This window comes from Amphiura filiformis, chromosome 19, assembly GCF_039555335.1.
Source record: "Amphiura filiformis chromosome 19, Afil_fr2py, whole genome shotgun sequence".
NCBI classification, from domain to species: domain Eukaryota; kingdom Metazoa; phylum Echinodermata; class Ophiuroidea; order Amphilepidida; family Amphiuridae; genus Amphiura; species Amphiura filiformis.
This window is the reverse complement of record NC_092646.1, coordinates 41,249,707-41,264,761: the sequence shown is the minus strand read 5'-3', so window position 1 is coordinate 41,264,761 and position 15,055 is coordinate 41,249,707. Positions and strand designations below refer to the sequence as shown.

At 37.6% G+C, this 15,055-nt stretch overlaps 1 protein-coding gene and 1 non-coding gene across 2 annotated transcripts in view; both read right to left on the bottom strand.

The window, feature by feature from the left end:
* Positions 1–15,055, bottom strand: part of LOC140141312 (mitogen-activated protein kinase kinase kinase 7-like) — a 122,252-nt gene that overhangs the window by 7,387 nt on the left and 99,810 nt on the right. The window contains exons 8-12 of the mRNA XM_072163144.1: positions 13,009–13,194; positions 12,223–12,340; positions 8,790–8,822; positions 2,955–2,984; positions 632–747 (exon numbers count right to left, since the gene is read on the bottom strand). Of these exons, the coding sequence (XP_072019245.1) occupies positions 632–747; positions 2,955–2,984; positions 8,790–8,822; positions 12,223–12,340; positions 13,009–13,194 (483 nt within the window). The remainder of the gene's footprint in view (positions 1–631; positions 748–2,954; positions 2,985–8,789; positions 8,823–12,222; positions 12,341–13,008; positions 13,195–15,055) is intronic.
* Trnat-ugu (transfer RNA threonine (anticodon UGU)) lies at positions 7,972–8,045 on the bottom strand. The gene has a single exon. It is a non-coding gene; the product is annotated as a tRNA-Thr (tRNA).

Below are 15,055 nucleotides of genomic sequence, written 5' to 3'. Positions count from 1 at the left end.
ATTTCGTTGACACCATTTATTTTGACATAATATCACTTTTGTTTTTCAAATGCCCTTTGCAATCAACTTAATTACTGCCTGAGCATTTAGGGAAGTCATTCTAAGTGGCAGGAGTACTTAGACAGGGATAGGATGGATAAGTCCATATGTAGGGGAGTTAATCATACAGAGATGTACAGTAACAGGGGTGTTGCACTTGGTCAGAGAGCAAGCGCTATATGGTATCAAACATTTATGCACTGCTTGTCACACGAGGGGTCCTACTACAATGCAACTTCTTTGTTCATCTTCTCTTCTTTTTCATTCCCTCTTTCCTCTCCAATAACCAAAAACCATTCGGAGTGTTAAAATTAAGCGAAAAATGCAAAAATTAAATAGTAATTCAGGAATTTTTTCGATGGCCCAATTTCCAGAAATTTCCTAAAAAATTACATCTCTGATGATGGACAAATTAAGTTTAAATTTCAAGTTTATTTAAGACACAAAAGTATTTTCATTTTTAAAGACATTTAATTTCAATTTGAAAGTCATATACTTTGGTGGTTAGGCTAAAAACTAAATTTTCAATTGATGCTAAAGACATACAAAGGTGGTACAACTGATATGCAAGCAAGAAACTGAATATACATACATCACAATGCTTGTCAAAGATCTCCACGGATTCTTTTGACTTTGGGTTTGGTGGCAAGGGTTGTAGATGATGATCCAGCGTCATATATGCCATCGGGATCACAATGTCTTCATCAACTGCAGAAGAAAACAAAATGGAGTTTCAAAATAAATGCTCGCATTTTAAGCTTATATGTGGTCTTACTGTAACTAGCGATTGAAGACATGTTTCTCCAAAACTTGCTCTGCATACCGCCCTCAAGCTCAGTTCACCATCTTAATGTTTTGGTCACAATCGCAGTGAAAACTTGTGCCTCGCCATCATGCATTACTCAATATCTCAAAACCAGCGCATAATAGAAAATGTTGAAAATTAAGACAATTGCTTTGACTCGATTTATTTTGTAATTTCTTATATTGTGTGCTTTGATATAATGTAAAACTCACCAGTTTGTTAATTTAATAAATACATATACAAAATATTGCGTTATTATCTGATATCCCAACAGAGTGAATGAGTAACATGGCGGCAGTTGATTTGGCAAGTTTTGGAAAAGCATGTTAGCATTGATATGATCAAATAGTAGCATGGAATAAGATGTATAACTGAACAGTGAGATGAACAAAAAGAAGCTATAAGACCATAAATCTTTGGAGAAATATTGCAATTCCACAAACACTTGTGCTGCCCAAGCCTGTGTTGCACATCTGTCACCCTATTTGTAACAATGGCCTATTCCTGTTGAAACCCACTCCCCTATGGAAGACATGACCTTAATCTCCCACACAGGGGGTGTAGATTTCAAATGAAATCACCCATTCAGGTAACCCCATTTGAAATTAACACTTCCTGTGTGGGAGATTAAGGTCATGTCTTTATAGGGGTGTATGGATTTCAACTGGAATAGCCCATTCCAATGAATTAACATTGGAATAGATTTGAGCAAATTGTTATAATACAAAATTCCCTCCTTGGTTCCATCTTTCATGACACACACAGGGCCGTAGCAAGGTTGAAAAATGTGGGGCGGCCATCACAAATGTGGGGCGGCCAAATACAAATATATGCCCAAATTGAAATAAAGATATAAAGAAAAACATAACAAATTTCTCAAAAAGTGGGGCGGCCATGGCATCCCCGGCCGCCCCGCTTGCTACGGCCCTGGACACACATATGAGCAAGGACTAACCATGGGCCTTATCTGACCAACCATTCCCAGTACTAGGAACATGCAGCACCTTGTTTCTGAGGAGTAGGTTCATAAAGTTTCCAGAGAATATAAAACATTAAATCCATTTCGCCCAAACAATAAAATAAATACCACTGACATGACTACACACATGTGTGATAAACTATATAGTAAGTGAGCATCCCCTGTGAGAAGTCTTACCCCCTCTTGCCCATCTGGCTGCCCTGATATGTAAGATTTTAGGCTTTTCTGTACTTTTTAGCCCATTTTTGACCATTTTCATCACAATTTCCCCCCCCTTGGAATTTGCCTTGTCCCCCCCCCCCCCTTTGCCCACCCTCTGAAAAAGTGGTGGCTATGCCACTGGTGGCGATGCGAGTTTTAGCACTGGCACAATTCCTGTAGTTGAGTTAACTTGAAATACTCACAGACAAGGAATAAACTGCTTATTGTCTCAATTACCCATACGAAAATCCAGGAACTGATCCTGGCCGTGATGGTTATTCTAAATGAAGGCCGACTAGGGTACTGCACCTATTTAGAGCTGCATCCTTGAAGAATGCTAAATGGTTTATCTTGGGTCACAGTGATCAGCGAATTCCTGTAAAAATGTGCTAAAGCTTGTGGGCTTATGCCTGTACATAACATAGCACACTGTAAATCACCACATTTTTTTTTCATGGACACAGTTCAAAATTACACATTGTATTCATTCAACTAAATTTCAGACTGGTCATATCTGCAATCCTTTCTGTTTAAATGGTCACTGTGTGAGGAGACACACTTGGGTCCTGATGGGAGGCTCTGCATGCATGTCATTGTTTTGGTTACCACTCAACTGGAGAAACTAGTGTTTTTCTGATGATGATGGTCATTTTTTGTGATCAACAAAACTGATAAGGTAGTGGAATTTATTTTTTAAAACCTTATGATTTCTACCAATTACCAAGGGTATTACTAATACAAGTGACATAACATTGTCCTAAGATTCCTGAATTACTAAAAAAGAGTGACAGAACATAGTCCTAAGGTTCCAATATTACTAATACGAGCAAAAGAACAAAATCAAAAGTTTCCAACATAATTTTACAAAATCACACAGAGACATTGACACCAATGATTAAATCACCTGTTTGTGAATCACATCAAACTTACCAATTTTTGATTTAGACCGTTTGAGTAAGGCTTGCAAAAATAAAACATAAGTAATCTTCAAACATCAAAGAGAATACTTTATGTATTTGATCTCTGACATAATTATTTGGCAAATGACATGCAAATATATATAAAGAAAATATCTTGCCTTGAAAATGAGGCTGTTTAGAAGTAAAAAAATAAACTTGTTTTCTGACTAATCAAGAACATCAAATTGAACCACTGTCTATGATATAAAGTAGGATATAGTCAAAATACTTATATCTGTATTTGATAAATTCACTGACAGCCTTATTGGTTTTTTATGCTTAAATAATGACATAATAGCAGGCATGAAAACTGGTCTTTGAAAAAAACATTGAAAACCATGTTTTTTTACCATTTTCTGTGAATTTGATTCAGAAAAAGGCTGAAAAACACTGAAAACAATAACAAAAAAACACTGAAATCAGCTAAAACGCTGACAATTTTCATGCCTGTAATAAACACAGATACATATGACAGCAAGATCAACTTAAACATGCCAATATTTGTTTTGGAAAATTGCTATAAACATGCTAATCATTTTTTTTTTTCATTTTTGAAAATTGCTTCAAACATGCCAATAATTGATTTTTCACTTTTGACAATTGCTTCAAACATGCCAAAATTTGTTTTCACTTTCGGCAATTGCTTCAAACATGCTTAACATTTGTTTTCAATTTTTGGCAATTGCTGGAGGAAGGATAACAAAATGCAGGTCTATATATATATACCGCTACCTTTTGACTGAGACTTTCTTTGATCCAACGACACACTTCTCATAGGTTTATCTGGTGGCCTTGTCTGTTGGTTCATCTTCTCCATTGACGATGTACTGATGCTCTGAGGGAGCAGCAATGGCGTACCTTCTCCTCCGAGACTCCCTGATCTTGGTCTCTCCATCCCGCTGAATCTGTCACATTCAAAGCGTTGTGTGGAATCATCCGAGTTAGAGCGTTGCTTCATCAACGGATCAAACTCCGACATCAGACACGGATCCGTGTGGGAGTTAGACATTGCCCATGGTATGACGGGCTGGGGTGGGGCAGCCACGAATATGGATATAGCGGGTGAGGGGCGGGAGGTGGTGGCGACAGTGGCGGCTGAGATGTGTGACTGACCAATGTGGCCATGCGAAAGTTACAGCGACGATGCCCCTTCTTTTGCGACAGCCTCTGTAGGGGCGCATAATTCACACAAAACGGCACCAAAATGAGCATGCAAATTAGGTAAATGAGTTATGAATAACTTCAAATTATTTGTGAGACCTACCTATTATTATTATGCCAAAAATAAAAATGTTAAAATCAAAGGGTATATTCAAATAATTGGAGTAAATCTTATGTCATATCAAGTTCTTAGAAATATCTTAATTTAGAGGTCACTACTGGATATCGTATATAATTTAGTTTAATCTACAGGCACACTACATATCACTCTCATCGAGGAAGTCAACAGCATATGTTAGGAGAGTGATTCAATTAAACATTGAGTTTTAAAAACTGCAGGTGAGCTACAAATTACTCTTCTGAGGCAGTCAAGGAGAGCTACAAGGAGAGTAATTCAATTGAACATCATTCGAGTTTTAAAACTGGAGGTGATCTACATATCACACTCATGAGGAAGTCAAAGTGATGCAGCTACAAGGAGAGTGGTTCAATTGAACATCGTTGAGTTTTTAAAAACTGCAGGGGAGCTACAAATCACACTCCTGAGGAAGTCAGGGAGAGCAATAAGGAGAGTGATTTAATTGAACATCATAGATTTAAAACTGCAGGTGATCTACATATCCCTCTCCTGAGGAAGTCAAGGAGAGTGGTTCAAGTGAACATCAGAGTTTTTAAAACTGCAGATGAGCTACATATCACTCTCATGAGGAAGTCAAGGAGAGCTATAAGGAGAGTAGTTCAAGTGAACATCATTGAGTTCTAAAACTGCAGGTGATCTACATATCACACTCCTGGGGAAGTGAAGAAGATCTGTAAGGAGAGTGATTCAATTGAACATCAAACAGATGTAAAATCCCAAGTAGATTTTATAGGAGAGCTCTATGGAAAACATTCACACTCCAGTCTGATTTGTAAACCTTTACAATGATGTCATCAGGCCAAGATAAAATTCTCTGACAGATATGACTTGTATTCACAGTAAAAGGTAAATGTAGAAATATTTTTTTGTATAGTAGGTCTCACAAATAGATTTAAACACTGCAAAATCATGCAACTTATAATAAATTTAACTAAAAAGTAACAAAATCATGCATGAACTGAGAATTATATAATGTGATATGGTACTACAGATTCTTCTTGCAAAGAAATTCATAAAAAGTTAGGAATCAGGATTGTTTGAGATTATTGGAAATAGTGGAAAATCCAGTAAGCACCCTCACTGACAATTTTGGCATTTGGACTGAAATTTTGCCTCCCGAGTTAGAAACACATCAATTATGGGAACATAAAATTTGTCCTTTTATGAGAAATTTTACTTATCTTCCGCAAAAATGTACATTTTCCAGGTCTATGTTCGACACAAAATTACACATAATTCACTTATCCTGATTTTTCACTTATCCTGCCAAAAATTATGCTAGGTCCCATCCTACAAAGGACTGCATAGCAAGTAAAACACAGGTGTGCTGAATTTGTATAAATCACCAAACTCAGTACAGATGTTTGATGGACAATCAAAACACCTCCAATTATGTGCAAGATGATTTCTGTTGCATGCTACAAATGTAACTAAAATATACAATATGAAATATTTCAAGGATTATAATTGCTGCTGTATTGAATGAATGTCCGCATAACTGACAAGTTCTGAACTTTTTGACCAGCAAATATTATGTAACTACATACTTTGTTCAAATGATAAAGGTCTAATTATTCGGTGAAGTCTAAACTTTCTCTCCCATGATTTCACTCACTGATGCACCCATTAAAGAAGTCCAAACTGTAGAGTGTATCTATACACAAAGCACACTTGGTGCATGCACTGGGCCCAGCTACATGTGCACCATTCTATATCCAGGAGGTTATGAGTCTTGCCTATCAGCATAATATGAGACTGAATTAAAAACTATTTGCGTTTGACGTCATCTGTCAATCAAACTCAGAAACGACTTGTTGTGACGATTGAAATTTCTGAACACAGCTGTAAAACAGCATGCCCTGTGGTTAATTTGGCATCTTCAAACATACAAACCATGTCAAAACTTAGGTCTTAGTAAAAACACTTTCTTTCCTGAAGGCACCATGTCAACAATGCCTAGAAAAGTTGTTTTTTGCCTCGTAAAAGTACCACCATTTTCTGTGATTCCTTTTCTCCGATGAAGGCACCAGATGAATCAATCTTCCTTTTATGTGCTACTAACCAATCACAGGCTGTGGGGAGTTTATGGTCAAACACAAACTTGTCTTTTTATTTCAGTCTCTGATTATAGTTGAACAAAGTTTGTATTTGAGATTATATATGATAAATGAAAATAATACTTTTGGTGAAATTGCTACATGTTTTCTACAAGCACCATTACTTACACATAAAAAATCTACATTGTACACTCTACATACCTACAAACAGTGTCCGAAATAAGGAAAATATGGAGGTTATAAACTTAAGAATAAATTCTGCTTGTCCTCAATACATTTTGGTTGTCCCAAAAATGTGTCATACTTTTGGAGGTAAAATATAGTGGTTGTCCAGGGATAAGTACTTAGCTCAATATGGTTGTCCCCAGTGATTTTTGGACAAGAGGACAAGAGGATAAGTGCTTATATCGAACACTGCCTACAAACTATACAGAAATTGAAGGGACAAACTTTGCTGTATGACATAATGTGATGTTTGTTACCAATACAATGTCCGATACATTTATGCCTGATATAATTATAGGCCTTATTTGTCCGTTCAACTTGAGCATGTTCTACCCGTGATAGCCCTAAAATATTCTTAAATTCAATATTTTTACCAAAAAAGAAAGTCAAAGAATTGCAAATAGCTCAAATATATAAATGCATTCATTACAGATAGGTATGTAAAAATGAGGAAAAAAAAGCAAGAACCCATAGCCTATTACTTACAAGTAAAGCGTCTACACAAGAGTCACTATAAGCAAAATACTACAATTCTACCAAAAAATAACCATAAATGTTGTGTGTTTGCACTGTGAGTGTTTATGTCTTCAATTAACACTGTAAAACAATGACACACATGAGATATAGGTGTACAACACTGAATGCATATTCCTTGGCAGTGTTACTAGATCCAAAACAGTAAAAAAATGTGTGTTTTTGTCCCTGGTTGGTCAATAATTGTCCCCGGTTGACAGACATTGCTTACAGGTGGGGTGCGTTGGTAAATGCCTCCAAATGAGGACCTACATATGGATACACACCATACAACCGAGGACACACCTCCTAACCGAGGACGTCCTCGGTTTGATACTATGATCAGGACAACATAAATGCAAGAATGCATATAAGATAGGTCTACTATGGGGGGGGGTATAGGACAGGTCACTGTTGGATAGTAAGTTAAGGTTTGTGTGTGTGACGTCCACGGTGTGTCGATTAAAAACGGGTGTGTGTCCTCAGTTAGAAAGTATTAAATCGAGGTCCTCATTTTAATTAATCGAGGTCCTGGTTTGGAGGTATTTACAAACAGGGGTGTGTGTTTGTAAAAACTGTCAAACGAAGACACCCAAACGCATGAGAAATAGGTGTGTAACAATTGGATGGTGTCACTAGATTCAAAACAGCATTAAAATGTATTACTACAACATCTGCAGCTAGAGGTGTAGAGCGAGTCTGGACTCAGTAGTAAAAACTGTTAGTCCATGGTTAGGCAAGTGAAATTCAAGTGTGTAAGTCTATGGCAAGGCAATTACAACTCAAGTTGTGTATTTCTTGGAAAAACAGTGGCATGATCGACGGAATTATAATAAATAAACATAATCACCAGGTTCAACGTCACAAGTAATAAAGGAGACAAGTATAAAAAGTGATCTCGCCTGGGAATCGAACCCAGGACCTCAGGTTTACAAAACCTGTGCCTTAACCACTGGGCCACGGGAGCATTTTTGTGTATTTCTGTCCATGTTATCATGGTGCCCTGATGTATGTGTAGGGGTGTGTTTCTTTCTATAAACTTGTGGCTTATAGCGTGCAAAATTTGAATTATATTTACTCCGGTAAACTTAAAATCATGCAGTGAATAGTATATCAATAGTAGAAGTGTAAAAGTACCAAAGAAATTGATAAGGGAGAATCTGGACTTCCTATACACTTATTGTGTAATTGTGCCGTCAGCCATGAAGGGCACTTGTCGATATATTCAATTCCTTGCTGATTATATGCAGAAACAAAAACAATTCTGCAATGTTTCTTAATCTTAAAGTAAATTTCCAAGTTATTCAGAGTTATGTGCCATATGCACCGATAGTTTATGAGCGTAAACGCAGCAGTATTAAACAATCATGCTGATTGGCGGATCAACAATCATGATGACAAGATGGTTGACCCATCGGTCATAAAGCGCATGGAAGGGGCGGAGCCGGAGACTCTGCCTTGTCTTTGCACTCGACACCATCGCATACCCGGAAGTCTGAAGAATTAGGAAATATACTTTCTGGGTCTGGGTCTTGCCACTTGTGTTGCTGCTTGATCATAATCAGCATGTCCCATCATACCAAGTAACGATAAAGCTGCAGTTCTAGCACATCACAAATATACCCCTTATTTCTGAACAAAGATGGCTGCAAATCCAGATTCTCTGTTATCTATTTCTATGAAGACTACTGAGTTAATTGTGTTACACTACCTGCTGCTAGTAGTAGAAAATCTAATGGTGTTTCTAGTTTGTAAATGTAAAATATTACAGAGCTTGAGTTAGTAACAAATAAAACTAGTAAAAGGGACACTTCAAAATGTCATTTTAACCCAGAAACTCACCAGTGCAATCGTTAAAGAGATGGTTTGCAAGCAATGAGTTTTAGGTTATAAAGTTGGACAACTTTTAGTAGATGTATATTGACTGTTATTTCTTTATTAGACTGGCGTGAAATGTACCAAATGGGAGTTCTATGCAGATGAAAAACTACCTGAAGTGTGTGTGGTGCGCAACCAGTGTTGGAATCAAGTCTAAAGCAATTGCATGCTAAAACTTTAAACGGCTGATCATGAATCAATTGTGCACGCTGCAAACAATTGTGTGATTGAGTTAAGGTGGTTTGTATGGCTATTTATTAGTTATTTGCCTACTTGGACCTAGGAATTTAAAGGAGGGGAATATGGACTTCACACATTTCCATATTGGTGTTGGAATATGCCATGTTGGCTTGTCACATATGTGGTCCAAAATAGTGTACCTGTCATGCAACTGATATCTGATGATTTTTTGCACTGAGAAAGGAGTGCACTGCATACATTTGAAAATGGCAATGCTTAATGAAATATCAGCAAGTAAATCACTTTATTTTGGGCAACCAATGAAGTAGAATCAAAGAGTACCAGCTCCGCTATGTTTGTGTGTCACTCATGGAGGCCACATAATGTACCTCCAGATAACCAGTGAGGTAGAATCAAAGAGTACCAACTCTGTTCTGTTTGTGTGTTGCCCATGGAGGCCACTTAATGTACCTCCGGATCATTTCTCAGATTGTGTCTGGTAAACTTCAATTCATAGTGTGTGGTTGTTTAAATTCTGCACATAACACGTTGTGCCAAAAACACCCGCTAAGAGCTGCATGCAAATTATCGCAAAAAGACACAAATTATTGTTAGATTTCAGGCTCTTGCTGGTAATTTAAATACTAGAGGTACATTATAAATATAAGTGGCCTCCATGAGCGACAATCCAAGATGGCGGATTTACCAAACCATTACTTTTGGTGCAATTTTAAGTTGGCAATCCACGAGTATAATATCTTAAGAGGGCAACACAATCTACACCAAAGCACTAAACGTAAGATTATCAGATCGATGGATACAATGGAAATGGTCCAGAGGTTAAGTATTTATCCCTCTATAGGTGACATACAAGTATGGCAATATATCTTCTTCAGTATACTTAAATGATATACAGTAAGCCAAAGAATTAAGGTACCAGTTGTGTTCACCCCTGTATATCCCAAATAAAGACAAATATGTCAAAATTAAAACAAGCAGTCAATACCTGTACTCTTTAGCTCGGATTTAAGGCGTTATTTGTTGAAATTGGTTGAGAATTAAAAAGCGGTGATCTAAAACCTAATGAAGAAACGAAATCATAAGTTGCACTTTTGTGTTCTAATCAGTAAAAGCACGACGCTAGTTTTAACGTGCTAATCAATAGGGCATGCAATGACGGAAACTGCAACTTTTATATTGGTATCTTCCTTGGGTTTTGGGATCGCTGTGTCTTTATTTCTTGAACAATTTCAACGAATGAGGTCTTAAATTCGAGCTAAACGATGCAGCTACTGGCTACAGGTTCCAATTATGACATATATGTCTTTGTTTAGGATATACAGGAGGTGAACATAACTGGTACCTTAATTTTTTGGCTTACTGTATATGGACACACAGCTGCCAACTACCATGTTCCACTTTGAAACACAAAATCAAATCAAGTATTTTAAATCCAAACTTGTGTATGAATACAGGGTTGTAGCTACAGTGCACGGTGGTTGGTGGCAGAGCTCACCACTAAACAATTATTTCAGTGTGGTAGCTCACCACTCAAAACAAGTGTCAACAATACATTGATTTTACTGAAATTAGTCAAACAAGTGAACATTTTAGGCAAATTTGAGCTGAAGTATGAATTTTTCCCCAAGCACCTGTACCCACCACTAAAACTAAAACATAGTTAGCTACAACCCTGCATACAAGAGAATAGCTTATCACTGAAATGAATGAGACTGTGTTCTGCAGCTGATGGAACAAATACACCTGTACATGATATGGAACATGAGAACATATGTGACCATCCACCACAAAGTGGTAGTAAAGTCGGCTCTAGATCATTTTCTGTTTATTGCAGATTTTGAAAGAATGCACTTTCAGCTTTAAAATGACACCTCAACCAGCTTCATCGGACATCTGGAAGTGAAGTTATGTTTCATCAAAGGTCAAATTCCTAGTATATTTTACATAGAAATCCATATACTGTTTTTAATTGTATCTCAAAATGGAGAATGCCGACTTTACGACCAGTTTGTGGTGGATGGGCACATATAAAGAAACACACTGTACAAACAGACAAAGTCCATTTGCTTTGTTTGCAATGAAAATTCTTGCATATTCAAGAGAGCCGATCGGTCTTTCACCTGTGTCCAGTATTCACACATGGCATTGCGAGATTGCGCTTTGAAAATATGCCGCAACATACAGGTGCAGATTGGACATGTAAGTTCCAATTTGTAAATAATTTAAACAATCACCAGTTGCATTATCCTGTAAGGAGTTTCATTTTGAAACTTTTTATAGTTAAACTTATTTTATACTTTGTTCAACTTGTAATTAAGCTACTTGCGGTTCGCCATTATGCACTATGTGCTAATGGGAGAGCCTCGAACTGGCAGCATACATGAAAGGAAGAATTATGTAACCTTACACAGAACGTTATGACTAGTTCAATTCCCATTCATGTATGCTGCCAGTTCGAGGCTCTCCCGCACATAGTGCATAATGGCGGAACTGCAAGTAGCTTAATAGGCAAAAATTATTTGTTTTTTGTTACTGCACATATTAATAAAGTACCCTATACACATGTACAAAAAAGCATTATTTAGACAATATGTTACTGTATTTGTTCCAATAAGCGCCCGTGCCCTAATAAGCGCCCACCCAGGAAATGTCCAATTTGCTAATAAAGGGTACTGGGTACCATCAATGTTGAGGTGACAAATAGACGGAGGACTACAAGTCCTGTGTAAACTTGCAATACATTTTCTACATCAGAAAAGCTACTAGAACGTCTTGGGACCCTTTTTTACATACGTAAATTTGTCTCTATTCAACACACCTAACGAAAAAATTAGGTAAACTAAGTAAAAAATAAGCGCCCACCCAAAATGACTTCATTGGAATGAATACGGTAAGGCGTAAGCACACATTGTGTAGGTGCTGTGCCCAATTGCATGTACACCATGCTATATCAATCCACAATGTTCTGAGTCTCACCTATTACAAGCTAAACAAAGTACAGCATGATATCAAAGCCGTTTACAAACTGATTATATCAGTTCTTGATATTTTTGCTACTCTCTTACTTGGTTCTTCGTTGATGGGCTCTTCATCTGTATTTCTTTCAAAAGACAAGATGTCAGCTGATCTTCTCCTCTTCTCATACTCTGGGTCTCTGGTCTTGAGATTTCCACTTGGGTCTCTCTGCAAAACCAAAATATACATGTTTTGTTGCATATGATGAAAAATTTGTTATAAAAAAAAACAAGGGCACTGATTTATAGTGTACTATGCACATGCATAAACCACCAAGCCGCATCACACTGTCCAGGAATTTGCTGGCCACTGCAGCCCAAGACACACCACATAAACCATTTAGCAACAATCAGGCGAGCAAAAGTAGTTAGTTCCTTGCCTATGGGAATTTCAAGTTTGCTCAATTATTTCACAAGAACAAACAGGTACTGCACCGAGGCTCAAAACTTGCATCATCAAATGCCTTACCAACTGAGCTAACTTGACTGCAAAACAACCAACATATATAGTTTTTTCTTGGATATTTAACCAAAGAAATTCCACCTTACACACATACAACTGTGATATAAACATGAATCCCCTAACAAACGGCAAACAAGGAGTATATGCCAAAATTCTTCTGGAAAACCAGTTAATCTTTAAACAATAAATTGACGTTCCTCCAACTCCATTGAATTTCGCACACCCTCTAGAGAAAGATGTAACCCGAAAATTCCACAGAGGGAGGGCAAGTTGCAAACCGAGTTGGTTAATTCTATTTGAAATTCATATCCCCTCTGTGGAAGATTTTTGAAATTATCGGACTTAAAAATGGATCAGCCCATATAACCACTAACCTTGACCACATCTATTATTGTGTCACTGATAGTGCTGGCCCTTGACCCAGCATATTCACTGTTTCCTGTGAGATGAGTGTCTTGAGTTTCTTCTAGATCCAGGAGGTTCATTGACGTCTGAGGTTCCTCCACCTGCTCCTCTTGTTTAGGATACCTGAGTGGTTCCTGCTCTTCGCCCTTGAAGTACTGTAAATATAGAGTGGAACCAAAGAAATCAGTTTGAGAGACTTTAAACTCCTCCATATTTGATGTTAATGAATGAGGGTATGGCAAATGAAGCATCCCCAGCCTTTCTAAAAGAGCGAGGAACCCAAAGGCGGGTGAGATCAGATGAGGAACGAAGCCGAGATCTGAGACCAAGCGCAACACTACTATTCAAGAGATGAATTAGATCAGTCAGGTAACCTGGAGCTTGAGCATTTATGCATTTGAAAATGTACAGAAGTAATTTGAAATGAACCCTTTGTTTAACTGGAAGCCAATGAAGCTCGTCAAGTAACCTGGCAGAGGGCTGGTCTCGTCCACAACTAAAAACCAGGCGCGCAGCTTTATTTTGGAGGCGCTGCAAACGCATAAGATCTTTCGCACGTGCACCAAGTAAAAGCGAATTGGCGTAATCTAGACGAGACAGTACGTACCAACCCTCTGACAGCATTGTGACAAGCTTCCTGTGATATAAAACGGCGAATACGCCACAGATTGCGTATATGAAAATTAACAGAACTACATATTGAATTTATGTGAACAGACATGTCTAGAGAAGAATCAAGCATAACACCAAGATTTTTCACAGATGATTTTGGATGAATACACAGGTTACCAAGTTTGAGTTGAAAATTCTGAAGTGTAGGCAAAACACGGTTATTTGCAAAAACAATAAATTCTGTTTTGTCTTGATTAAGTTGGAGCATATTGTCCACCATCCATTCATTTATTCTAGCAACACAAGAAGTTAATTTATCAAGAACACATTCACAGTCCCCTACGATCTTAGGATTGAATTCAGCAAAAGTTGGATGTCATCCAGCGTAAGCATGAAAAGAAACATCATAACGTAAACCCCTGTGGGCCTATTATAGAGCCCTGAGGAAGTGAGCAAATGCTCTTTGGAAAATGTGTTCTTGACGTTGACCTTTACGGTGCGGTTATGAAGATATGTACGAAACCAAGATTTAACGGCACCGCCCATGCCAAACCTAGTCTGAAGCCTATGAAGTAAGATATTATGATCCACAGTATCAAAGGCAGCGGACATGTCCAGTAGAACCATGAAGACAGCATTGCCTTTGTCAAGAGACTGCAGGATATCGTTCTTAACTTTTAACAATGCAGTCTCCGTACTATGGTTTTGCCTATAGGCAGACTGATGTTGTTCACCAAGGCAATTGCTGTCCACATAGTCGGTAACCTGACATGTCACTGCCTTTTCCACTACTTTAGACAGAAAGGTAATATTCGCAACAGGGCGATAGCTCTTTAATGAGTTTGGATCCATGGTGTTCTTCTTAACAGGTTTTATGATGGAATGTTTCAACCTTGAAGGAAATACACCTGATGCAAGAGAAGCATTGACTATTTTTGTTATTACAGGAAGCATGGTAGTAAGGTTCTCTTTTACTAACCAAGAGGGCATAGTATCCAGCAAACATGACTTACTAGGAAATTTCATAATGATATTGTGAACATCTTCAAGAGTGAGTGGCTTAAAACTACACATACTTAAATCTACATTGTCCGTAGCAGTATCCTGATCAGATCTTACACAAGAACTACCTGAGCACACATTATCTCGTATTTTTTCAACCTTTTCTATGAAAAACTGTAGGAACTCATCCGCAAGATCTTCTTGAAAGTCTGGGAGAACTTTGTGTGTCTTATTTAACAGTACATTGATTGTATTATACATTTCCTTTACAGACGATTTGTACATTTATTAGTAAAGTAATCGATTTTAGCATTTGTTATAAGTCTACAGACATGGTCTTTCTGATCTTTGAAAGCGGTCTCATCAGCTTCAGAGCGACTTTTCTTCCATCTACGTTCTAGA